Source organism: Trachypithecus francoisi, unplaced genomic scaffold (assembly GCF_009764315.1).
Source record: "Trachypithecus francoisi isolate TF-2019V2 unplaced genomic scaffold, Tfra_2.0 Lachesis_group12, whole genome shotgun sequence".
NCBI classification, from domain to species: Eukaryota; Metazoa; Chordata; class Mammalia; order Primates; family Cercopithecidae; genus Trachypithecus; species Trachypithecus francoisi.
In genome coordinates, this window is record NW_022681457.1 from 103180451 (window position 1) to 103204712 (window position 24262).

At 41.7% G+C, this 24262-nt stretch overlaps 1 protein-coding gene and 1 pseudogene across 4 annotated transcripts in view; one reads left to right on the forward strand and one right to left on the reverse strand.

Annotated features, from left to right (window-relative positions):
* Nucleotides 1–24262, forward strand: part of USP48 (ubiquitin specific peptidase 48) — a 111937-nt gene that overhangs the window by 32643 nt on the left and 55032 nt on the right. For 3 of the 4 annotated variants that reach the window (XM_033227934.1, XM_033227935.1, XM_033227937.1), the window contains 6 exons: nucleotides 3970–4097; nucleotides 4439–4563; nucleotides 5475–5583; nucleotides 8877–9010; nucleotides 10316–10398; nucleotides 20773–20952. In XM_033227934.1, the coding sequence (XP_033083825.1) occupies nucleotides 3970–4097; nucleotides 4439–4563; nucleotides 5475–5583; nucleotides 8877–9010; nucleotides 10316–10398; nucleotides 20773–20952 (759 nt within the window). The remainder of the gene's footprint in view (nucleotides 1–3969; nucleotides 4098–4438; nucleotides 4564–5474; nucleotides 5584–8876; nucleotides 9011–10315; nucleotides 10399–20772; nucleotides 20953–24262) is intronic. The other variant, XM_033227936.1, reaches the window with a different exon arrangement.
* On the reverse strand, nucleotides 16163–16219 carry LOC117094031 (annotated as a pseudogene).

The following is a 24262-nucleotide window of genomic DNA, read 5'->3' on the forward strand; positions in this document are numbered from 1 at the left end:
GGCCAGGCTAGTCTTGAACTCCTGACCTCGAGTGATCTGGCTGCCTCGGCCTTCCAAAGTGCTGGGACTACAGGTGTGAGCCACTGTGTCTGGCCTAAACTTAATTTTTTTTGTTGTTAAGACAGTTTCACTCTTGTTGCCCAGGCTGGTGTGCAATGGCACAATCTCAGTTCACCGCAGCCTCCACCTTTCAGGTTCAAGCAATTCTCCTGCCACAGCCTCCTGAGTAGCTGGGATTACAGGCATGCACCACCGCGCCTGGCTAATTTTGTATTTTTAGTAGAGACGGGGTTTTTCCATGTTGGTCAGGCTGGTCTGGAACTCCCGACCTCAGGTGATCCGCCCGCCTCAGCTTCCCAAAGTGCTGGGATTACAGGCGTGAGCCACCGTACCTAGCTTAAACTTATTTTTTTTATAGAGACATAGTCTTCTCTGTTGCCCAGGCTGGTGGTCTTGAACTTCTGGCCTCAATCAATCCTCCTGTCTCGGTCTCCAAAAGTGCTGGATTACAGACATGAACCATGGTGCCATGACTTGAATAGCTTTTACCAGCCTGCAAAGCCTTTGCACCCCAAGGAGTAACATTTTATCTTTATTTTACAGATGATATATTGACTTGCTGAAAGCCACAGTTGGTAGTAAGGATATAAATATTCAGTCTGATTAGAAGACAGAAGCCACACAATAATTTGAACAGAAAAGGTTTTCTTTTCTTTGTTGTTTGTTTTTTGAGACAGGGTCTCACTTTTTCGCCCAGGCTGGTGCAGACACAGCTCACTGCAGCGTCAACTTCCCAGGCTCAAGCAATCCTCCTGCCAGAGCCCCCCAAGTAGTTGGACCTACAGGCGTGCACCACCACCTCTTGCTAATTTTTGTATTTTTTTTTGGAGACAGCATTTTACCATGTTGCCCACGCTGGTCTCAAACTCCTGGGTTCAATCGATCCACCTTCCTTGGTCTCCCAAAGAGCTGGGTTTACAGGCATGAGCCACAGCTCCTGGCCTTAAATAGCTTTTACTGGCCTGCAGTGCTTTTGCAACCCAAGGAGTAATATTTTATCTTTATTTTGAAGATGATGTATTGACTTGCTGAAAGCCACAGTTGGTAGTAAAGAGATAAATATTTAGAGTCCAATTAGAAGACAGAATAATTTGAAAAGGGAAAGTTGAGAATTAATAACAGGAAATTAGAGAAATGAGGAATTGGTTGATAAAAGTTAAAGAGGATTTTAAAGAATACAAGGACAGCAGATACAGGGAGCAGCCTGTATCCCTGGGGCTGAAAGAGAACATCCAGCAGACAGTCTGCCACCCCCATGGCCCAGGCTTGAGATCCAGACCTCTTTGGACACTGCTGGCATGCACTGGGTGGCTGAAAAGGTGCTGAGATGCCTCCCTGGGCATCCCTACTGGAAACTGTCTATGAGAAGGTGCTGGGCCCTGGAACCCCCTACAGAGTCACCTGAAAGAGTGTCCGGGAGGCCGTTCACAGGGTGGTCATTCGAGAGGAAATGCCTCACTGGAGGCACTGTACTATGAAGCTATTAAAAGAGGTGCTGGGGAAGCTGCTGACCACTGTTAGGTGTAGGAACCTGGAGCCCTGGGGGAAGCTGACCTGCAGCAGGCTGGTGAGGAGGCACAACTAACCCTGCAGTGCCCTTCACTGATAAGCCTTACTTTCTTGATAACTGGCAAAGGACAAGTATTTGCAGAGCCCATCTCTCATCACTGAGCAAGCAAAGAAGGGTGGATTTGGAGCTGAGAAGCAATAAGTTAATAACTTTTTTTTTTTTTTTTTTTTGAGGCGGAGTCTCGCTCTGTCACCCAGACTGGAGTGCAGTGGCGCAATCTCTGCTCACTGCAAGCTCCGCCTCCCGGGTTCACGCCATTCTCCTGCCTCAGCCTTCCGAGTAGCTGGGACTACAGGCGCCCGCCACCTCGCTCGGCTAGTTTTTTGTATTTTTAGTAGAGATGGGGTTTCACCATGTTAGCCAGAATGGTCTCGATCTCCTGACCTCGTGATCCGCCCGCCACGGCCTCCAGAAGTGTTGGGATTACAGGCGTGAACCACCACGCCCCACCTTGAGCCACTTTGCCCACCGTGTCTTTTAAAGTTGTTTTGTTGTTGTTGTTTTTAAAAGAGTCTTGCTCTGTCACCCAGGCTGGAGTGCAGTGACACGATCTCAGCTAACTGCAGCCTCCATCTGCTGGTTCAAGTGATTCTCCTGCCTCAGCCTCCCGAGTAGCTGGAATTACAGGCGTGTACTCCCATGCCTGGCTAATTTTTATATTTTTAGTAGAGATGGGGTTTCACCATGTTAGCCAGAATGGTCTCGATCTCCTGACCTCGTGATCCGCCTGTCTCGGCCTCCCAAAGTGCTGGGATTACAGTCATGAGCCACCGTGCTCAACCTTTTTCTGTTTTTTTTTTTTTTTGACAGAGCCTCGCTCTGTCGCACAGGCTGGAGTGCAGTAGCACAATCTAGGCTCTTCCTCCTGGGCTCAATAGATGCTCGTGTCTCAGCCTCCCAAGTAGCTGGGCTTACACGTGTGCACCACCACATCCGGCTAATTTTTGTGTTTTTTTTTTTTTTTCTTCCCAGAGTCTCACTCTTTTGCCCAGGCTGGAGTGCAGTGACACGATCTCAGCTAACTGCAGCCTCCATCTGCTGGGTTCAAGTGATTCTCCTGCCTCAGCCTCCCGAGTAGCTGGAATTACAGGCGTGTACTCCCATGCCTGGCTAATTTTTATATTTTTAGTAGAGACGGACGGGGTTTCACCATGTTGGCCAGGCTGGTCTTGAACTCCCGACCTCGTGAACCGCCCGCCACGGCCTCCAGAAGTGTTGGGATTACAGGCGTGAACCACCACGCCCCACCTTGAGCCACTTTGCCCACCGTGTCTTTTAAAGTTGTTTTGTTGTTGTTGTTGTTGTTGTTGTTTTTAAAAGAGTCTTGCTCTGTCACCCAGGCTGGAGTGCAGTGGCATAATTTCTGCTCGCTGCAACCTCTGCCTCCTGGTTCAAGCTATCCTTGTACCCCAGCCTCCCAAGTAGCAGGGATTACAGGTGCTCACCACCACACCCGGCTAATTTTTGTATTTTTAGTAGAGTTGGGGTTTTACCATGTTGGCCAGGCTGGTCTTGAACTCCTGACCTCAGTTGATTTGCCTGCCTCGGCCTCCCAAAGTGCTGGGATTACAAGTGTGAGCCACCGTGCCCAGCTTTGTTTTTTGTTTTTGAGACAGTCTCACTCTGTTGCTCAGGCTGGAGTGCAGTAGCACAATCTAGGCTCTTCCTCCTGGGCTCAATAGATGCTCGTGTCTCAGCCTCCCAAGTAGCTGGGCTTACACGTGTGCACCACCACATCCGGCTAATTTTTGTGTTTTTTTTAGTGGAGACGGGATTTCTCCATGTTGGCCAGGCTCGTCTTAAGCTTCTGGTCCCTGCTTTGGCCTCACAAAGTGCTGGGATTACAGTCATGAGCCACCGTGCTCAACCTTTTTCTGTTTTTTTTTTTTTTTTTTTTTTTTTTTTTGACAGAGCCTCGCTCTGTCGCACAGGCTGGAGTGCAGTGGCCGGATCTCAGCTCACTGCAAGCTCCGCCTTCTGGGTTTATGCCATTCTCCTGCCTCAGCCTCCGGAGTAGCTGGGACTACAGGCGCCCGCCACCTCGCCCGGCTAATTTTTTGTACTTTTTAGTAGAGACGGGGTCTCACCATGTTAGCCAGGATGGTCTCGATCTCCTGACCTCGTGATCCGCCTGTCTCGGCCTCCCAAAGTGCTGGGATTACAGGCTTGAGCCACTGCGCCCAGCCACCTTTTTCTTTTAAAGTTTTAAACTGATAATAAAGTATTAATCTAGTTTGGATGTAGGGATGTTTATGTTCTCATGTGAAGAGGAAGTACCAGTTTTTGAAAAGAAAAGTAGCAACTTAAAAAAACCCAAATTTATATTATTGTTTTAATAGATTATGAGCCTCAAACAATTTGTGAGCATCTCCAGTACTTGTTTGCTTTGTTGCAAAACAGTAATAGGCGATACATTGATCCATCGGGATTTGTTAAAGCCTTGGGCCTGGACACTGGACAACAGCAGGTAAGAACTGAATTTTTTTTTTTTTTTTAATATTCAGAGGTACCCAAGCATTCCTTAGAATGTTTATAAAGATAGATGAAGTAGAATGCTTTTTAAAAATTAAATTTTTTCTATTTTGAATGAAAGCCTTTATTTACTGTCCAATATTTTACACATTATACTTGATTCCATTTATGGAAATTCATATGTGGGCACAAACTGATTGAACATAGCTGTAGCCCCTTTTTGAAAATGTTAAGTTGAAAGTATAGGTAGATTCTGGAATGTTGAATATATTACTATTTGTAGTAGAAGTTGAAAAGCAAGATATGATTTTTCTTTTCAATAACCTAAACTTGTAGGATGCTCAAGAATTTTCAAAGCTCTTTATGTCTTTATTGGAAGATACTTTGTCTAAACAAAAGAATCCAGATGTGCGGAACATTGTTCAACAGCAGTTCTGTGGAGAATATGCCTATGTAACTGTGTAAGTCTGTTTCAACTTTTTCATGGTACATTTTGTTCTAAGACAGTTGCTCATATGTTAACTATTTTTCAGTGCAGTTCCAGGTTATAGCTTTAGTGGGTTGTCATGGGACTTGAAATATTTATGGTAATACATTTCCATGGGAACACATAAACAAGTGACTTGGTAATTGCAGTTGAACCCATCCGGGCGTTAGGAATGGTGTCTGGGTGAGCTCTTGCAATCTGCTCTTGCTTTATGGCTGTGTGGTATGAGTTAAAGAGGAAGATTGGAACTGGCTAGAATACTAAAAGTAAATGTAAAATGCCTGTTAAAAAATTCGCATGAGTACAATGTGCAGCATTTGGGTGATGGTGACACTGAAACCTAGACTTTGCCACTGTGTGATATGTTCACGTAACAAAACTGCACTTGTACCTCTTAACATTTATTTTAAGCATATTTCTCAATGCTTAGCCTCACCAGTCACTTTCTGTTTTTCTTTACTTTTCTTTTCTTTTTTTTTTTTTTGAGATGGAGTCTTGCTCTGTTGCCCAGGCTGAGTGCAGTGGTGTGATCTCAGCTCACTGCAACCTCCACCTCCCAGGTTCAAGTGATTCTCCTGCCTCAGCCTCCTGAGTAGCTGAGATTACAGGCGCGCGCCACCACGCCCGGCTAGTTTTTGTATTTTTAGTAGAGACAGGGTTTCACCATGTTGGTCAGGCTGGTCTCGAATTCCTGACCTTGTGATCTGCCCACCTTGGCCTCCCAAAATGCTGGGATTATATTTCATTTTTAGTATGCATAATTTCTGTGAAAGAGAACTAATGAAGGTTATAAATGCTTTTTTCCATCTTTCTAGGATGTAATACAATATAACTTTGTTGCTTTCCACACTCTGATTTGAATTTTATCATTCTATTTTATTATAGTTGCAACCAGTGTGGCAGAGAGTCAAAGCTTTTGTCAAAATTTTATGAACTGGAGTTAAATATCCAAGGCCACAAACAGTTAACGGATTGTATCTCGGAATTTTTGAAGGTATTCACATTTTGGTGTATGTGTTGTTCCTGCCCATTAACAGTTAAATGGTATGCTTAATGCTATTCTGTTTTGATTTAGTGACTAGAGCTTTTTTTTTTTTTTTTTTGAGCCGGAGTCTGGCTCTGTCGCCCAGACTGGAGTGCAGTGGCCGGATCTCAGCTCACTGCAAGCTCCGCCTCCCGGGTTTACGCCATTCTCCTGCCTCAGCCTCCCGAGTAGCTGGGACTACAGGTGCCCGCTACCTCGCCCGGCTAGTTTTTTGTATTTTTTAGTAGAGACGGGGTTTCACCGTGTTAGTCAGGATAGTCTTGATCTCCTGACCTCGTGATCTGCCCGTCTCAGCCTCCCAAAGTGCTGGGATTACAGGCTTGAGCCACCGCGCCCGGCCACTAGAGCTTTTATTGTGTCAGCTTTTTCTATATAAGAAGCGTCTCTGTTTGTGTAATGATTCAGAAGAAACTTTATGGAGTACCAAAGCAGGCTGTGTTTTAAAAATAATTTTGCTTATTTCAAGTTGTTTTATATGTAAAGTTATGTATGTGTGAGAAGATATAATTCTGTGAATGGGTAATGGGGTATTGAAAGAACTCTATGCTCGGTTATCATAAAGGTAATTTACCTTGTCATGCAGTGAAAACTAGAATGTGTTAAATACGAAACTTTTTTACATTGATAAGGTCATTCTGCTTTCTGTATATGTAGATTCATGTGGAGATAATTCAGTGATTCTGTTCTAAGTGGAAAACTGCTAAGAGGAACCCTTTGTTGTCAAGCATGAATGTATACATAGCGTGATAGACACGCTTATTATCTAGCTAGCTAGCTGTCTTCAGATATATTTTGTGCTTTCTTACTTCCTCAGCGCATCCATAAGCGTGCCTAAAGTAGTCATTGAATTCATTTCGCTGAAGATTTTTTTTTTTTTTTTGAGATGGAGTTTCTCTCTTGTTGCCCAGGCTGGAGTGCGATGGGACAATATCGGCTCATTGCAACCTCCGCCTCCTGGATTCAAGTGATTATCCTGCCTCAGCCTCCCGAGTAGCTGGGATTACAGGTGTAGGCCACCATGCCTGGCTATTTTTTTTTTTTTTTTTTTTTTTTTTTTTAGTAGAAATGGGGTTTTACCATATTGGTCAGGCTGGTCTCAAACTCCTGACCTCAGGTGATCCGCACACCTTGGCCTTCCTAAGCCCTGAGATTACAGGCATGAGCCACCGCGCCTGGCCACTGAATATTTATCGAGTGCTTACTGTGTCAGACACTTTCAGCTGTTGGGGATTAGCCTTTATGGTGCCTATAAGGTAGTGATATAGGCAGCAGGGAGGGATAGTAAAATAAAGTTAGAATAGGTAGTGGGTCAACTATAATAAGGGCTGTGGAGAAAAATAAAGCAGGGAAGGTGATAGAAGATAAAGTCATAGAGATGACACAGGGCCATATCAGAGAGGGCCTAGTAAACCTTTGTCAGAAGTTTGACTTCTACTCTGTGTGAGGTTGAGATATCATCAGGGTCATATGCGTAGGAGTGATACAGTCTGTTTTAAAGGGTAACTAGGTGCTGAGAATAGGCTGAAGATGGGTTGAGGGCAGATGGGAGTGCATGGTGGCTTGGACCATGGGTTTACTGAAGAGGTGATAAGCACCAATTGGCTTTTAGATATATTTTCTAAGAGCAGATAAAAGTTGCAGGCCGTGGCCGGATGTGGTGGCTCATGTCTATAATCCCAGCACTTTACGAGGCTGAGACAGTAGGATCATTTGAGAACAGGAGTTTGAGACCAGCCTAGGCAACATAGTGATAGACTGTGTTTGCAAAAAATAAAAAAATTAACCAGGCATGGTGTTGAACAGCCACAGTCCCAGCTACTCAGGAGGCTGAGGCGGGAGAATTGCCTGAGCTCAGGAGTTTGAGGCTGTAGCTGCTAGCTATGATTGCACCACTGCACCCCAACCTTGGTGACAGAGCAAGACCCCATCTGAAAAAATAAAAAAATTTTTAAACAGTTTTTTTTTTTTTTTTTTAAATTTACAGACTGGATGTGGGAGAGTAAGAGGGGAGTCAAAGATTACTAAGGTTTTTGGCCTGATCAACTGAAAGAATGAAGTTGCTCTAACTGAGATAGGGAGGACCTGAGAGGAGCAGGATTGAGAGGAATTAGGAGTTTGGCTTTGAGCATGTTACATTTGAGAGGTATAGTTCCAGGAAGAAGTTGTGGCTGGATAAAATCCCCAAGGACTGAGGCCTGGGACATTCAAATTTTAGGGATCAGGGAGGTAGGAGCAGCTGGCACAGGAGGCTTGGAGGAATGCCAGTGAATTAGGTGGCAAGTCGGTGAGTGTGGTATCCTGGAAGCCAAGTGAAGAGATGATGGTACCAGTATTGCATTACTTACGGTAATGTGGCACAAAAAGCTTGAGCTCAGGAGTTTGAGTCTTCAGTTAGCTATGATTGGCTGCAATTAGCTTTATAGAAATATAGAGGCAAATTTTAAAAAGAAACCACTATCAGCTAAAATGTTTGATTTTTCTACACGTCTCTTTTTAGCTTTGTCTCATGAATATGTTTCAGTAATTTTAACCAAATATGTATATAATTTTGTATTCTGGTGCCCATATGTAGTTTTTACACTCTCCCCTTTTTTTTTCTTCATTTTTTTGAGACGGAGTCTCGTTTTGTTTCCAGGCTGGAGTGCAGAGGTGTGATCTCAGCTCACTGCAAGCTCCACCTCCCGGGTTCAAGTAATTCTCATGTCTCAGCCTCCTGAGTAGCTGGGACCACAGGTGTGTACCACCGTGCCTGGCTAATTTTTGTATTTTTAGTAGAGACGGGGTTTCACCAGAGCAGCCAGGCTGGTCTCGAATTCCTGGTCTCAAGTGATCCACCCACCTCGGCCTCCCAAAGTGCTGGGATTACAGGCATGAGCCATGCTGCCCAGCCTTTTTGCTGTTTTTAAATGAATGTTGCATCAAAATACATGTGACATTTCTTTTTAAAACTTACTTTAGAATTCCCAGAAGTGGGATTACCAGGACAAAGAACCTAAAACAAGTATTTTTAATATCATACATTTGGGAAATAGGCATATCAGTTTTAAATATCAGTGTATACAACTTGATAATGTCACTGCTGAACAGTTCCCATTACTTTGTGTGTCCATTATTTATAGTAGCTGTTTTTAAATAGCATGAAAGCTATTAACTAAAATGAAATTATACTTTACATCAAGGGTTTTATCACTTGTTTTAAACCCATCTTCTTTTTAAAATTAATATGTCTTATTCTTGATCAGGAAGAAAAATTAGAAGGAGACAATCGCTATTTTTGTGAGAACTGTCAAAGCAAACAGAATGCAACAAGAAAGATTCGACTTCTTAGCCTTCCTTGCACTCTGAACTTGCAGCTAATGCGTTTTGTCTTTGACAGGTAAATGTGTGCAAATAGTGTTGGTTGTTCATTGTGATCTACTATGTACAGACTTTACCATAGATAGATGAGATGATAAAATGATTGTAATTTGAAACTCTACATTTGAGGATTAAAGTTATAGATGGAGCCTGTCATTTTGAAATGTCAGTATTTCATGATTTTATCATAAAAATTTTAAAGAAGCCAACCATATATAATTGATAACTAGAAAAGTAAAAAATCCTTGCTTTTTTTATTCTAAGAAAGTATTAAAACCAGTAGGCCGGGCGTGGTGGCTCACGCCTGTAATTCCAGCACTTTGGGAGGCCGAGGCGGGCGGATCACGAGGTCAGGAGATCAAGACCATCCTGGCTAACACGGTGAAACCCCGTCTCTACTAAAAATACAAAAAAATTAGCCGGGCGTGGTGGCCGGCACCTGTAGTCCCAGCTACTCAAGAGGCTGAGGCAGGAGAATGGCGTGAACCCGGGAGGCGGAGCTTGCAGTGAGCCGAGATTGTGTCACTGCTCTCCAGCCTGGGCGACACAGTGAGACTCCACCTCAAAAAAAAAAAAAAAAACAAAACTGCAAGGGCCAGCCGCGGTGGCTCACGCCTGTAGTCCCAGCACTTTGGGCGGCTGAGGCGGGTAGATCACCTGAGGTCAGGAGTTTGAGATCAGCCTGGCCAACATGGTGAAACCCCATCTGTACTAAAAATACAAAAATTAGCCGGGCATGGCGGTGCATGCCTGTAATCCCAGCTACTGGGGAGGCTGAGGCAGGAGAATCACTTGAACCCAGGAGACAGAGGTTGCAGTGAGCCGAGATTGCACCATTGCACTCCAGCCTGGGCAACAAGAGTGAAACTCTGTCTTGGAAAACAAAAAAGAAAAACTGTAAGTAATTGAATAATTACCCTGACCTTCTGTATTATCCGATATTTTAAATAGAATAAATTTTGTACTCATTACACCCCCGCCATGGGAACGTATTTTTCATTTTATAATTAAAATCAAGGCAGTGTTAGCACATGTGCATGTCTGCATGTCTTCTGTAAAGCAGGATAATCTGTTTTTCTTTTGTGATTAAGCTGAAACTTCTGGAAAATAAGCTGTGCTTGGAATCAGCACTTTGAATTCACATTTTTTAACCTATTATTTGTCCAGCTATAAAACAATATTCTGTTTACTTCTAATTGTACATGTTTTGGAGGAAGATTGTTAAGTGAAAGCTACCTACTGTTGAGTTTATTAAAATAGCTAATAGAGCTTATATGTTATGATTGTTTTAAATGTAAATATAATCAGCTTTCCTCTTGGTTAGGCAAACTGGACATAAGAAAAAGCTGAATACCTACATTGGCTTCTCAGAAATTTTGGATATGGAGCCTTATGTGGAACATAAAGGTAATATTTTTACTGAGAAGTAAACATTATAATGCTCAGAGACTCTAACTTGTGATTGGCTTGTGATGAATATAGAATAGCAGTCAATTGCCAATTTTTGTTTGCTAATCTCTGGGAATTTCTGTCTAAGAACAAAGACTTTTTTAGGAGAGCCAAGATGTTAATTCCATTTTGTGAGAGTAAGCACATAGCAAAGATGAGATGGTTCATGGATATGTACAGAGTTAAGGGTATAAAAATAATTTGTAAAAAATGAATACTGTTTCTGAACCCACACTTGCCACCTTAGTTTCAATACTATTATTTGTCATTTCTCAAAACTAACAGTCTCCAAGTTGCCTCTATTCACTTTTTAAAAAATGTTGTCCCGGAAACATTAGGTGGCGTAATTCCAGTATTTATGCTTTCATTTTTCATATCTGCAACCACTGATATGCCCTAGGATGCTATCATCGTTTTGAGAAGAAATAAGTACTGTTTTTTCTTTTGGTAGTCTTCATCCTACCAAACAGGATGAGTCTTACTAGAGAAAGAACTGTTTCACTTCCCTTTAAGGTTGATTGTAGTACTTATGAAATATTATGTATGTATGTATGTGTGTATGTATTTTTGAGACAGAGTCTTGCTCTGTTGCCTAGGCTGGAGTGCAGTGGCACGATCTTGGCTCACTGTAGCCTCAGCCTCCCTTGTTGCTGGGATTACAGGTGTGCACCACCAGGCCCAGCTAATTTTTGCACTTTAGGGTTTTGCCGTGTTGGCCAGGCTGGTCTCAAACTCGTGGCCTCAAGTGATACACCTGCCCCAATCTCCCTAAGTGCTCGGATTACAGGCGTGAGCCACCGCCTCGGCCTCGAATTTTTAATGTAGAAATTATTTTATAAACTCTGTCTCTTTCCAAAAAAAGAAAAAATTTCTAGAGGCAGCTTACAATGGAAACAAGCTGTAAAAACCTTTAGGAGACATGATTGGGAAGGTTGGGGAGGAACGTGCTAAATAGATATGTAAGCTTTCAAATGTATGATACTCTTCAGTACTGTACTTTAAAATTTGTACCTCTAGGGAATAAGGAAACTGTTTTCAACTTTGCTTTTGGACTTCAATGTTAGATTGTTATATTTTGTTGAATAAATAAACTTAGCTCTATTTTACTTTGTGTAGTAGTTTGCTTCTTGCCTCCTTTGTTCAGGTAATTGAAATCGAGGAAAATCTAATGGGTTAGTGGCTTCCCAGTCCAGAAACTTAGGAGATGTGAAATGAGCACTTTGCTTGACTCAACTGGATGAGTTTGAATTGTTACTATTAATAGTTATTAAGTTTATTATATATTTGTCCAGCTTATGCTATAAAGAAAATACTTATCAAAAGGACGTGTTAGATCAAAACCTGTAGAAATATTTTAGTATGTTGGTTTACTAAATATAGTGCTTTTTATTTATTAATTTGTTTTCGAGACAGGATCTGGCCCTGTCACCCAGGCTAAATTGCAGTGATGTGATCACTGCTCATCACAGACTCAGCCTCCTGGGCTTAAGCTGGAACAACAGGCATATTCCACCATGCCCGGCTAATTTTTAATTTTTTTTTTTCAGAGACAGGGTCTTGAACTCGGCTCTAGTGATCCTCCTACCTCAACCTCCCGAAGGTGCTGGGATTACAGGCATGAGCCACCATGTTTGTCTCCTTAATTTTTGAATAAATAAGTAAATAAATAAATATTATCTTCTCATTTTAGAATTGTTAATTAGGGCTGGTAAAAGCAATCTAGTGGTTTATAGTTAATAGGCTTGTCTTTTACACGCTGTCATAATACTTGCTCTGCCTTATATAGGTAGAAAACTAAAAACAGTTAACTTTTGTTAATTGCTTGGAGTTTGTTCTAGATAATTTGGGAAATTCAGAAAGCATAAAGAAAAGAAATACAAACCATGTGTAATTCTGTCATCCAGATAATTAGTATTTATATTTTCCCATACCCACACATAACCACACAAAGCTGTACACACATAGCCACACAAAGGTCAGAAGATGGATCTAAAAGATGATCTATTGTTAAAAGGAGAATCCACCTGTTTCTTTAAATGGTGAGCCTGCAGATATGCAGACATCTTTAGAATGAGGGATTCTCATTTTCAAACATTAGCCCCTGACTCTCCAACTCAAGTCTTGCCATGTTCCTTGGGGATTTAAAAACTTACCTTTTTTTTTTTTTAAATTTTGAGATAGAGTTTCACTCTGTTGCCCATGCTGCAGTGCAGTGGCATGATCTCGGCTCACTGCACCCTCCATCTCCTGGGTTCAAGCAATTCTCCTGCCTCAGCTTCCCTAGTAGCTAGGATTACAGACGCCTGCCACCATGCCTGGCTAATTTTTTATATTTTCAGTAGAGACGGGGTTTCACTATGTTGGCCAGACTTGTCTTGAACTCCTGACCTTAAGTGATCTGCCCGCCTTGGCCTCCCAAAGTGCTGGGATTATAGGCGTGACCCACCGCCCCTGGCCTAAAAACTATGTTAATTCTGAAGTTTTTCTTTTTGTTTTTTCCTTTTCTTTTTTTCTTTTTTTTTGAGACAGAGTCTTGCGTTGCCCAGGCTGGAGTGCAGAGGTGCGATTTCAATTCACTGCCACCTCCACCTCCTAGGTTCAAGCAATTCTCCCTGTCTCAGTCTCCCGAGTAGCTGGAGTTACAGGTGCCCGCCATCATACTCGGCTAATTTTTGTATTTTTACTAAAGACAGGATTTCGCCATATTGGCTGGGCTGGTCTCGAGAACTCCCAACCTCAGGTGATCTGCCTGCCTTGGCCTCCCAAAGTGGTGGAATTACAGGTGTGAGCCACCACGCCTGGCCTTCATTTTAAAGTTGATGAGTTTAATGAATTGATGAATATAAATCCAGGTTATCTGCAAGAATTATAATGTCAAAATTTTTAATGCTGTGTGTTGGTAATAAAGTTATAGCTACTGCTAATACCTGTGGGTTACTGTCTTCATTAATGATATAGGGAATATTATTAAGATTCATTTGTATACACTCCTTCCAGCTGACCCAATAGCAACTTCTCTTTTTCAGTGATCTTGCCTTCCACCCTTGTTTGGCCCTTACTCAGTGCCTTACCTTGCCTTGTCCTTCCATAGTTGAAGTTTCATATATATCAGCATATTTTAGTTTTTTCTTTTCAAATTTTGAAATATATCATATTCCTAAAAGTTCACAATGCAAAAATGCATGGCTTAGTGAATTGTGAATTATGCGTACTCCCCAGATCAAGAAAGAAAAACATTTCTGGTACCCCAGAAGCCTCCTTTTGTGCCCCTCCCAGTTGCACAGTTAAAACCACCTTCCTCCCCTTAAGTGTAACCATTTATCTGACTTTCATGTGGAACGCTTCTTTTATTTTTTTCTTCTTTAGCATTTTACTATGTAAGCATGCATCCCTAAATGTGGCTTAGTTTACTCTTTTTTCTCCTGGGATATTGCCAGTCATAGCATAACCCATAATTAAATCTTACTATGCTGCCCCTGCTTCTTTACCTGGGTTGTTGAAGGTAGTGGGAGAAGAACCCCACTGGTGACTCCCCCAGATCCTGCTGAGTCTGTGATAGTTAACAACCTTATCAAACTTTGTTCCTCTCAGACCCTGCAATGTCTTTGGACACTGCCACCTTCTGTGTTTTCAGCTGAGGTTTCATCCGTTGGACACTCTTGTGTTTGTGAGAACTAGGTCTTGCTGAGGTTTCTGGGACCCAATGTACTCCCATACTCTGGAGACTGATGCATTTCTAGAGAATCCTGGGCTTTGGCTCCTCTTCAGCCTCCTTTCCTTTTCTCTTCCTCTCTTCCTTACCCATTGTCTTGCAAAACGAGGTGCTTTTGACCAGTTAGGGTCAATAGAGCCACAAAAAGAAATGTATCACCATGCTCAGTTACTGATCTATTTAAAGTGAGTTGTCATCAATATTTGTTCACAAAGGTATTAAAGGTATCCAGAATATTAAAAAAAAAAAGTTTAAAAACTTTAAACATTAAAAACACCCAGTTTTTATAATGCATTACTAACAGTGTTGGAGTATTGCTCAGGATGATCTCTCTACCTGAGTTGGTTGTTGCAGTGTTGTTTTGTTTCTTCTGTCTGTGGTTGTCTGTGACTGCATGCTGCTTATTGCACATAGAGAATTATTTATCGGGATTCCCCTAGGGCTAGGCTACGTACCATCTCCTCTGCAAAGCCCTTAGGTTTATTTCTGTCAGGCATTTGGGGCCTGTGCTGGTTAGGTATGATCAGAGTTCAAGGCTTGAGGTTCCCTGGCTTACACAGACTGGAAGAACTTGGTATGGGCAATCTAAGACCATGACATTTCCCCCTCCTTTTTATTTCTGCTGTTCTGTTCAGGACTTAGGAGTTTTTCTTTCTTTTTTCTTTTTTTTTTTGGAGACAGAGTTTCGCTCGTCACCCAGGCTAGAGTGCAGTTGCGCAGTCTTGGCTCACCTCAACCTCCGCCTCCTGGGTTCAAGCGATTCTCATGCCTCAGCCTCTCGAGTAGCTGGGATTACAGGTGTTCACTACCATGCATGGTTAATTTTTGTATTTTTAGTAGAGACAAGGTTTCACAGTGTTGGCCAGTCTGATCTCGAACTCCTGACCTCAGGTGATCCACCTGTCTCGGCCTCCGAAAGTGCTGGGATTACAGGCACAAATGAGCCACTGTGCCCAGTCAGGAGTTCTTGTGGTTCCCTGAGGTTAGGAAGATAGGCTTTTTCTGGCTCACCTTTCACATGAAGTAATGGGGAGAGTGCATGTAGTAGAAAGAACGATGGGGGGTGATTCCAGGTAAGCCCTAAAATTGGAGTATGAAAATGCCCCCTAAGGCAGCCTGGGCCAGCTAATACCAATAATTAACCTAGAAATTATAACATGTATTCTTAACTCTCTGGATAACATCTTTACCCTCAATGATCTCAAAACAGTAAGCAATCGACACTCCCCTAAAGTATTTTAAGATGGTCTTGCTCTGTCATCCAGGCTGGAGTGCAGTGTGGCACGATCACGGCTCACTGCAGCCTTGACCTCCCAGACTCAAGCAATCCTCCCACCTCAGCCTCCTGAGTAGCTGGGACCACAGGTGTATAGTACCATGCGTGGTTGATTTTTTTAAAAGTTTTTATAGACTGAGTCTCTCTATGTTGCCCAGGCTGGTTTCGAACTTACGGCCTTAAGCAATCCTCTTGCCTTGGCTCACAAAGTCCCAGGATTACAGGCATAAACCACCACACCTGGCCTATTTTTCGTATGTATTTTAGTTCTATCTTTTTTAAAAAAGAAACTTACAGACTATCTTATATAGGAATCCTGGTGTTGACCTACCTCCTTTGTTTATCAATCTTTGCATTCTGGACCTTCCATCTGGAAGAGTTTTAAAATATTGAATTAGAGCTTATAAAATTCTTTTAGTAAGGGTCTATGGGTGAAAGATTCTTTTCACATATTATTGTCTGGAAGTGTCTATTTTGTCCTTGTGGAATTCATTTTCTCTAATCATGGATGGTTACTTTTACTCATTGAAGATATCGTTGAAGAAGATAGCATTCTGTTGCCTTGGGGCATCCATTGTTGCTGTCTAAAAGTTGGTTGTAGTCTAATTCTTGTTTTTACAAGAGGCCTGTTTTATTTTGTCTGATTTTAAGACCTCTTCTTTGGTTTTGGTGTCTTGCAGTGTCACTGTGACCAATTTTGGTTTGTTTTTTAATTTTGATTCTTTTAAAATCTTTCTGGTTTTCTAGTAGGAAAGCCTGCTAGACACATTCTAAAAGAGCTGTTAACACTTGGTTTCATTTTTAATTGATTTATTCTTCTCACCTAGAGCATCTGAAAATTTTCCAACTATTACCTCTGAATGCTTTTTCTCTTTTCCCTTTCCTTCTGGAATGCCAGTTAGACATGTGTTAGATTTTCTTATTCTATGCTGCACGATGCCCAACTCTTCATTGCTTTGTCCTGCATTCTGCATAATTTCTTCAGCTCCACCTTGCACTTTATTCATTCGCTGTTCAGGTGAACCTGATCTGAGGTTAAACCATTTTATAGAGTTTTGACTGTCGGTGACTATGATTTCCATTTCTCGGAGTTTGATTTGGTTCTTTATCATTTGATTTTCATTTTCTGTAGTCTCTATTCCTCTTAATCTCATCATTTATTTCTTTAAATATACTTAAAATTTTATTTATGTATTTGCTATTTCCACTGACTGAAGTGAAAATCTTCATCAGTTTGATTTTGCTGCTGTTTGCTACCTCACAGTTAAGAGTGACTTGTGTTATGTGACGTGTGTGTGTTGACGGAACTCATTCCTTAGGACTATCACTCGTCCCAGGAGCACATCAAACACAACTCTTGGCTTGGGGTTTTTCTGACTTCATAGGTAGTGTGAATTCATAGTAAAAAAATATTTTTTTTTTTTTTTTTGAGACGGAGTCTTGCTCTGCCACCCAGGCTGGAGTGCAGTGGCCGGATCTCAGCTCACTGCAAGCTCCGCCTCCCGGGTTTACGCCATTCTCCTGCCTCAGCCTCCCGAGTAGCTGGGACTACAGGCGCCCGCCTCGTTGCCCGGCTAGTTTTTTGTATTTTTAAGTAGAGACAGGGTTTCACCGTATTAGCCAGGATGGTCTCGATCTCCTGACCTCGTGATCCGCCCGTCTCGGCCTCCCAAAGTGCTGGGATTACAGGCTTGAGCCACCGCGCCCGGCCGTAAAAAAATATTTTTGAGGGCTGGCTTCTTATGAAGTTGTAATGGAGATTTCCTTTTGGTTTTTGATTTTTACCCCTAGGTCCCAAAGTCTAAGTATAAGGCAGATAATTTTGTCTTATCATTTCCTGTGGAGAGCAGGTTCATTTTGATAATCTTCTAAACCCAAGAATTCTAGTTTCAAAGAAAACGTGGTATATATACACAATGGAATACTATTTGGCCTTAAACGGGAAGGATATTCTATCATGTGTGATCACATGAATGAATCTGGAGGACATTGTGCTATGTGAAACAAGCCAGGCTCAGAAAGACAAATACTATATAATCTCATTGATACTATATATAAATCTAAAAAAGTCAAACACATACAAATAGAGAAGAAAATGGGTTTACCAGAACCCAGGGAGTGGGGGTGGTTGATGGCACAGGCGACGAGGATTGGGGAGGTGATATTCAAAGAGTGCAAAGCTTCAGTTCGACAGGACAAAGAAGTTTTGGAGATTATTGCACAGCATGGTGACTACAGTTAAATAATGCATTGTGCATTTTGAAATAGCTAAAATAACAGATTTTAAATGTTCTCATCACAGAAAATGGATATATTAGCTTGATTTAATCATTCCATGATGTAAACGTATCAAACTTCATATTGTACCCGTAAATATATACAATATTATTATTATTATTATTATTATTATTTAGACGGAGTCTTGCCTTGTTGCCCAGGCTGGAGTGCAGTGAGTGCAGTGGCATGATCTCGGCTCACTGCAACCTCCACCTTCTGGGTTCAAGCAATTTTCCTGCCTTAGCTTCCTGAGTAGCTGGGATTACAGGCACCCACCACCATGCCTGACTAATTTTTGTACTTTTAGTAGAGATGGGGTTTCACCATTCTGGCCAGGTTGGGCTCGAACTCATGACCTCAGGTGACCCGCTCGCCTAAGCCTCACAAAGTGCTGGGATTACAGATGTGAGCCACTGCGTCCGGCCTGTTCGTCAATTTAAAAAGAACCTTAGTTTCCTGGTGGGAGTCCCCTGTTAGACTCCTCACCTTTTATGAACCTTAGCTGTTGTCTCTGATCCCATAAGCCCTTTGAGATATGGAAAAACAGAGTTCAAGTTGATCATAGTGTTCCCCTAACACTCCCAGAGGGAAACTCTATTGTCCTTACTACATGGCTTATTGCCTTCACATGGTATTGGGCTTCTGATAATTCTTATTTTCTTGACAGATAGTCAGTGCATTTGGAAAGATTTAAAGATATTTTTATCTTACCCAGTATCTTCAATATTTTCAGCTGGGGTAAGCTCAGTGGGTTTTGGCCCAGGTATTAATCTACATTACTGTTTCTCCAACTATGCTTCAAGAATGCAGGGACTCTGTTCATTTAGTCAACTGCTGTATCCTTCATGCCTGAAACCATGTCCATCATATTTATTGTTTGTCTAATGAGTGATTGGCTGTACTCTGCCGTGACATACTCTTTGCATTTGTTATAGCAATGAAATAGTCAAATTCTAATCTGGGCAACACAATGAGACCCTGTCTATTTAAAAAAAAAAAAAAAAAAAAAAGGGCTGGGCGCCGTGGCTCACACCTGTAATCCCAGCACTTTGGGAGGCCGAGGCGGGTGGACCACTTGAGGACTGGAGTTTGAGACCAGCTTGGCCAAAGTGGTGAAACCCCATCTCTACTAAAAATAGAAAAACTTAGCCAGGCATGGTGTTGGGTACCTGTAATCCCAGCTACTTGGGAGGTTGAGGCAAGAGAATCGCATGAACCCAGCGGGGTGGAGGTTGCAGTTAGCCGATTTATCGCACCATTGCACTCCAGCCTGGGCAACAAGAGCAAAACTCCTCCTCAAAAAAAAAAAAAAAAAAAAAAAAAGGCCAGGCATGGCGGCTCACACCTGTAATTCCAGCACTTTGGGAGGCCGAGGCAGATGAATCACCTTAGGTCAGGAATTCGAGACCATTCTGGCCAACGTGGTGAAACCCCTTCTCTACTAAAAATACAAAAATTAGCCAGATGTGGTGGCGAGCTCCTGTAACCCCAGCTGCTTGGGAGGATGGGACAGGAGAATCACTTGAACCCAGGAAGCAGAGTTTGCAGTGAGCCAAGATCACGCCATTGCACTCCAGCCTGGGCAACATGAGCAAAACTCCATCTCAAAAAATAAAATAAAATAAAAATGTACATCTGTCGTCCCAACTACTCCTGGAGGCTGAGGTGGGAGGATCGTTTAAGCCTAGGAGGTTGAAGCTGCAGTGAGCTATCATTGTGCCACTGCACCCCAGTGTGGTGACAGAGCAAGACCCTGTCTCAGGGAAAAAAAAAAAAAAAAAGATATCAAAATCTGTGCAAAGATTTGTATTGCAAAGATAATTATTATTGCTTATAAAGGCCCTCAAGTGCTACCAGTTCAAATAAATGTTCGTTAATGTGGGTGTGGTTAGGCATATTATGGTAATTATATAGAGTCATGAGTAATTTTTGAAAGAGTAATGATGTGAAAACATTTTGTTAGAAAAAAACTGTAGGTTTCAGTATTAATTGTGGTTATGTGGGTTTATTAATGAATTTTTTTGTTTTCCAGTAAATAACAGAGCATGTATAGTGGAAGTGATCTTTTCTAACACATTTTCCCCATAATTGCTTTAATTTTCCCCATAATTGCTTTAAGTTTAGGATCTTTACAAGATGTTTCTCAAAGTTTAAGACATTTTAGTTCACTTTAAAATGTAAATGTTCATTCATTGTCAATATTTTGATGTATGTATAAAGCCTTTTCTTTTTGAATACCGTGTAAAATATAGACTGTGATTTGTAGGTTTTATTTAATTAAAATAGTATAGGAACTTAAAATACAAAGAAATCTGAATGCAATATCATTTTAGATTTTTAAAATTTTCATCCCTGTATTTTCCAACTGTTTGGCCTACACCTAGTTTTATTTTTATTTTTTTCCAGCTTTAGTGAGATAGACTTGGCAAATGAAACTTTGATCTGAAAGTGCTAATGTGATGATACATGTGTCTTGTGAAATGATGACCACAGTCATGAGTCTGCATGTGTCATCTCAATGCACTGTGTGTTAGATTTCCAGAACAAAGTTTGTGCCCTTGGACAAATGCCTACACCTGTTTTCAGAGCAAGTTTTCATAACTTGCCATCAGTTTTTGCCAAAACATTTATCTTCTCGTCTATAAACAATAGCCTTTTCATTTGACATTCGTGTCTCCCTGGTTTGTGTAAGTTTTAATTTTTGTAACACATCAGAGAGTATGAACAGCCGATTCTTGGGACGCGTGTGGCTTCGCTAGTCTGTGCTGAAGAGCACAGTATGTAGTAGAGTAGCTTATACTCCCTGAGTGCCCAGGAGGCCATAGTTTTTCATCCATGTATTTTGCAGAGGCTTGGAGAGTTAATACAGTGTGCTTAGAGTGTTTTCAAGAGAGTTTTAAGGGAGTGTAAATACACATTATTTTGTAAAAGTAATTTGTAAAAATTTTTGGTGACATGTTTTTAGTTATACTACATGTATAAAGATTCGTAATCATTACAATTCAGGCTCAGGATATAAGAAATACTGTTACCCAACGTTTCTTTTACTTTCTCCCTTTCTCTCCAGGTGGGTCCTATGTGTATGAACTCAGTGCAGTCCTCATACACAGAGGAGTGAGTGCTTATTCTGGCCACTACATCGCCCATGTGAAAGATCCACAGTCTGGTGAATGGTATAAGTTTAATGATGAAGACATAGAAAAGATGGAGGGGAAGAAATTGCAACTAGGGATTGAGGAAGATCTAGGTAAAACCTTTAAGTTGTGAGTGCCCTTTTAAAATATAAATTTATTTAGTAGAAATATTTGTGATAAATTATTATGGCTCAAGATTATTATGTTATAGACTCTCAAGGATATTTGCATTTCTTAAACACATGTAAAATCACTGAACATCTTGTATTAGCAATGCTTGTTTTTCAGTTTTGTGTTCTTTTCGAATCCTTGTCTTACTCTGTTGCCCAGGCTGGAATACAGTGGTGCTATCACGGTTGACTGCAGCCTAAACCTCCTAGGCTCAAGTGATCTTCTCGCCTCAGCCTTCCTAGTAGCTGGGCCTGCAGATTTGTGCCACTATACCTGGCAAAATTTTATTTGTTTTTTTTGTGTGTGACAGAGTCTTACTCTGTCATTAAGGCTGGAGTGCAGTAATACCATCTCGGCTCACTGCAACCTCTGCCTCCTGGGTTCAAGCAATTCTCATGACTCAGCCCCCTGAGTAGCTGGGATTACAGGCATGTGCCACAACGCTCAGCTAATTCTTTTTCCTTTTCCTCTTCTTTCCTTTTCTTTTTTGGTCACTCTTGCTGCCTTCTTGTCCAGGCTGGAGTGCAATGGGAAGATCTCGGCTCACTGTAACCTCTACCTTTTGAGTTCAAGAGATTCTCCTGCCTCAGCCTCCCAAGTAGCTGGGATTGCAGGCGTGTGTCACCACGCCTGGCTAATTTTGTATTTTTAGTAGGGACACGGTTTCCCCATGTTGGTCAGGCTGGTCTTGAACTCCTGACCTCAGGTGATCCACCTGCCTTGACCCCCTAAGGTGCTGGGATTACAGGCATAAGCCACTGCACCTGGCCTTAATTTTTTCTATTTTCAGTAGAGATGGGGTTTCACTATGTTGGCCAGGCTGGTCTTGAGTTCCTGGCCTCCAGTGATCTGCCCACCTTGACCCTCCCAAAGGGCTGGGATTACAGGCGTGAACCACCATGCCCGGCCAACCTGGAAAAAATGTTTAAAACAATTTTTTTGTAGAGACGGGGTCTCACCTGGTTGCCCAGGCTAGTCTCAAACTCCTGAGTTTAACAATCCTCCCGCCTTGGCCTCCCAAAGTGTTGGGATTATAAGGCATGAGCCACCACGCCCAGCCAGCAATGCTTGCTTTTTAAAATTTTAGTTAAAAAAGTTTACAATTATTTTGTTCCAGAGATGGTTTTCATAGTGTCGTGTTTTCAGTAAAGCTTGAAGGCAAATGATCAGTTTTTAATTACCAGGTTTATTTAAGTGGGTAGGGGAGGATCATGGGTATTAAGTTAATGATGATGAATAGTAGATTTAATGTAGTAGGATTTGTAGTTGTTTTCCTTGGGTCAGGAAATTTATTTTGGGGAACTAACTGTAGCAGGTAAACTTTGTTTTTCCTTCCTTTAAGTATCTTACCCAAATCCTTGAGCAGTGCTTCTGTGGAGAATGAGCTGGTTGCTACTGTGTAGTGGTGAGCTCTGCCATAACGAGTACTTCTTGAAATAGTATCCTAGTATATACTTTCATCACCTCAGTTGTCTTGGGCCTAAGTACTCATTTATTTTCCAAAGGAATGGACAGTTTTTCTAGTTGGAGCCATCTCCTGAGCTGTTTATCACTTTCTTCCCATTGTCTGTCAGAGGCAATTGTCCAAGGGCACAGGCTTTGTTCTGGAAATCTTTTTTTTTTTTTTGAGACGGAGTCTTGCTCTGTCGCCCAGGCTGGAGTGCAGTGGCCGGATCTCAGCTCACTGCAAGCTCCGCCTCCCGGGTTCACGCCATTCTCCTGCCTCAGCCTCCCGAGTAGCTGGGACTACAGGCGTCTGCCACCTCGCCCGGCTAGTTTTTTGTATTTTAGTAGAGACGGGGTTTCACCGTGTTAGTCAGGATGGTCTCGATCTCCTGACCTCGTGATCCGCCCGTCTTGGCCTGCCAAAGTGCTGGGATTACAGGCTTGAGTCACCGCGCCCGGCTTGTTCTGGAAATCTAACACACAGGATACAACTGTGGTCATCATTTCACAAGAAAATGCTAAACAGCTTTGGATGAGGTTCAGACTATGGTATCTGAATCAGAGAAAAGAAATGGGAGTAAGTGTGTGTGTGTCTCCTGCCACTGTTCTTTCTTAGTGGGTCAGAGACATTTATTTAAGGTGTCCAGTAGGCAGGAGCGTAGCAGTTGAGATTTGCTTTTGAGACATATGCATCATCTCTACAGATAATAGATTGTTAACTCCATTCATGTAGCTTGGAGAAGTCATTCTTTCACTTTTAAATTTTATTTTCTTTACTTTTATTTATATATATTTTTTGAGACAGAGTCTTGTTTTGTTGCCCAGGCTGGAGTACTGTGGCATGAACATGGCTCACTGGAGCCTTGAACTCCTGGGCTCAAATAATCCTCCTGCCTCAGCTTCCCAAGTAACTGAGACCACAGGTGTGATCCACCACACCTGGCTAATTTTGTGATTTTTTTTTATAGAGACAGGGTCTCCCTGGGTTGCCCAGGTTGCTTTTGAATTCCTGCCCTCAGACAGTCCTCCCACTTGGCCTCCCAAAAGTGTTGGCATTACAGGCATGAGCTTCCGTGCCCGACCTGTTTTCTACTTTTAAATAATATTTCTGTGTTTATAGAATTTCAGCAATCTAACTCCCATTTTACCTAAATAAAACTCAAATTCTTAACATTTGCTTATACAGTATGTGTTTTCATTATGACATTCCTACTAGGAACAGAATTGAGATAGCACATTAATTGGGTTGAGTGAGGTGGCTTACACCTGTAATCCTAGCACTTGAAGAGGCTGAGATAGGAGGATGCTTGAGCCCAGGGGATCAAGGCTTCAGTGAGCCATGATTGCACCACTGCACTCCAGCCTGGGCTACGGAGTGAGAACTTGTCTGGAAGAAAAGAAAAAAAGAACTTTAAATTGTGAAAAGTTATGTCTTGGTTTTATTTGACTGTTTTTTATTGTTTTTTTTTTTTAATCTGTCTACATTCTAGGATTAAAAGCATTGTTAAGGCTGTCTTAAATATGGGTAGTCCTAAATTTTAAAACAGTTCAAGAAAACACTAAACACCCATTGGCATCTCATTCCAGTGTTTTCATAACTCATTATTTTATGCAGCATATATTTTAGCTTTCATCTTTTAAATCAAAAATAGAAAATATTTTAAATTTCATTAGACATTCATTGTTATGTTGTATTCTCAAGTTTTATGAATCATTTTATATTCCATCTTACACAAATTCATGAACATCTTAAATCTTGGGTACTCTTTTTTTTTTTGAGATGGAGTCTCCCTCTGTCGGCCAGGC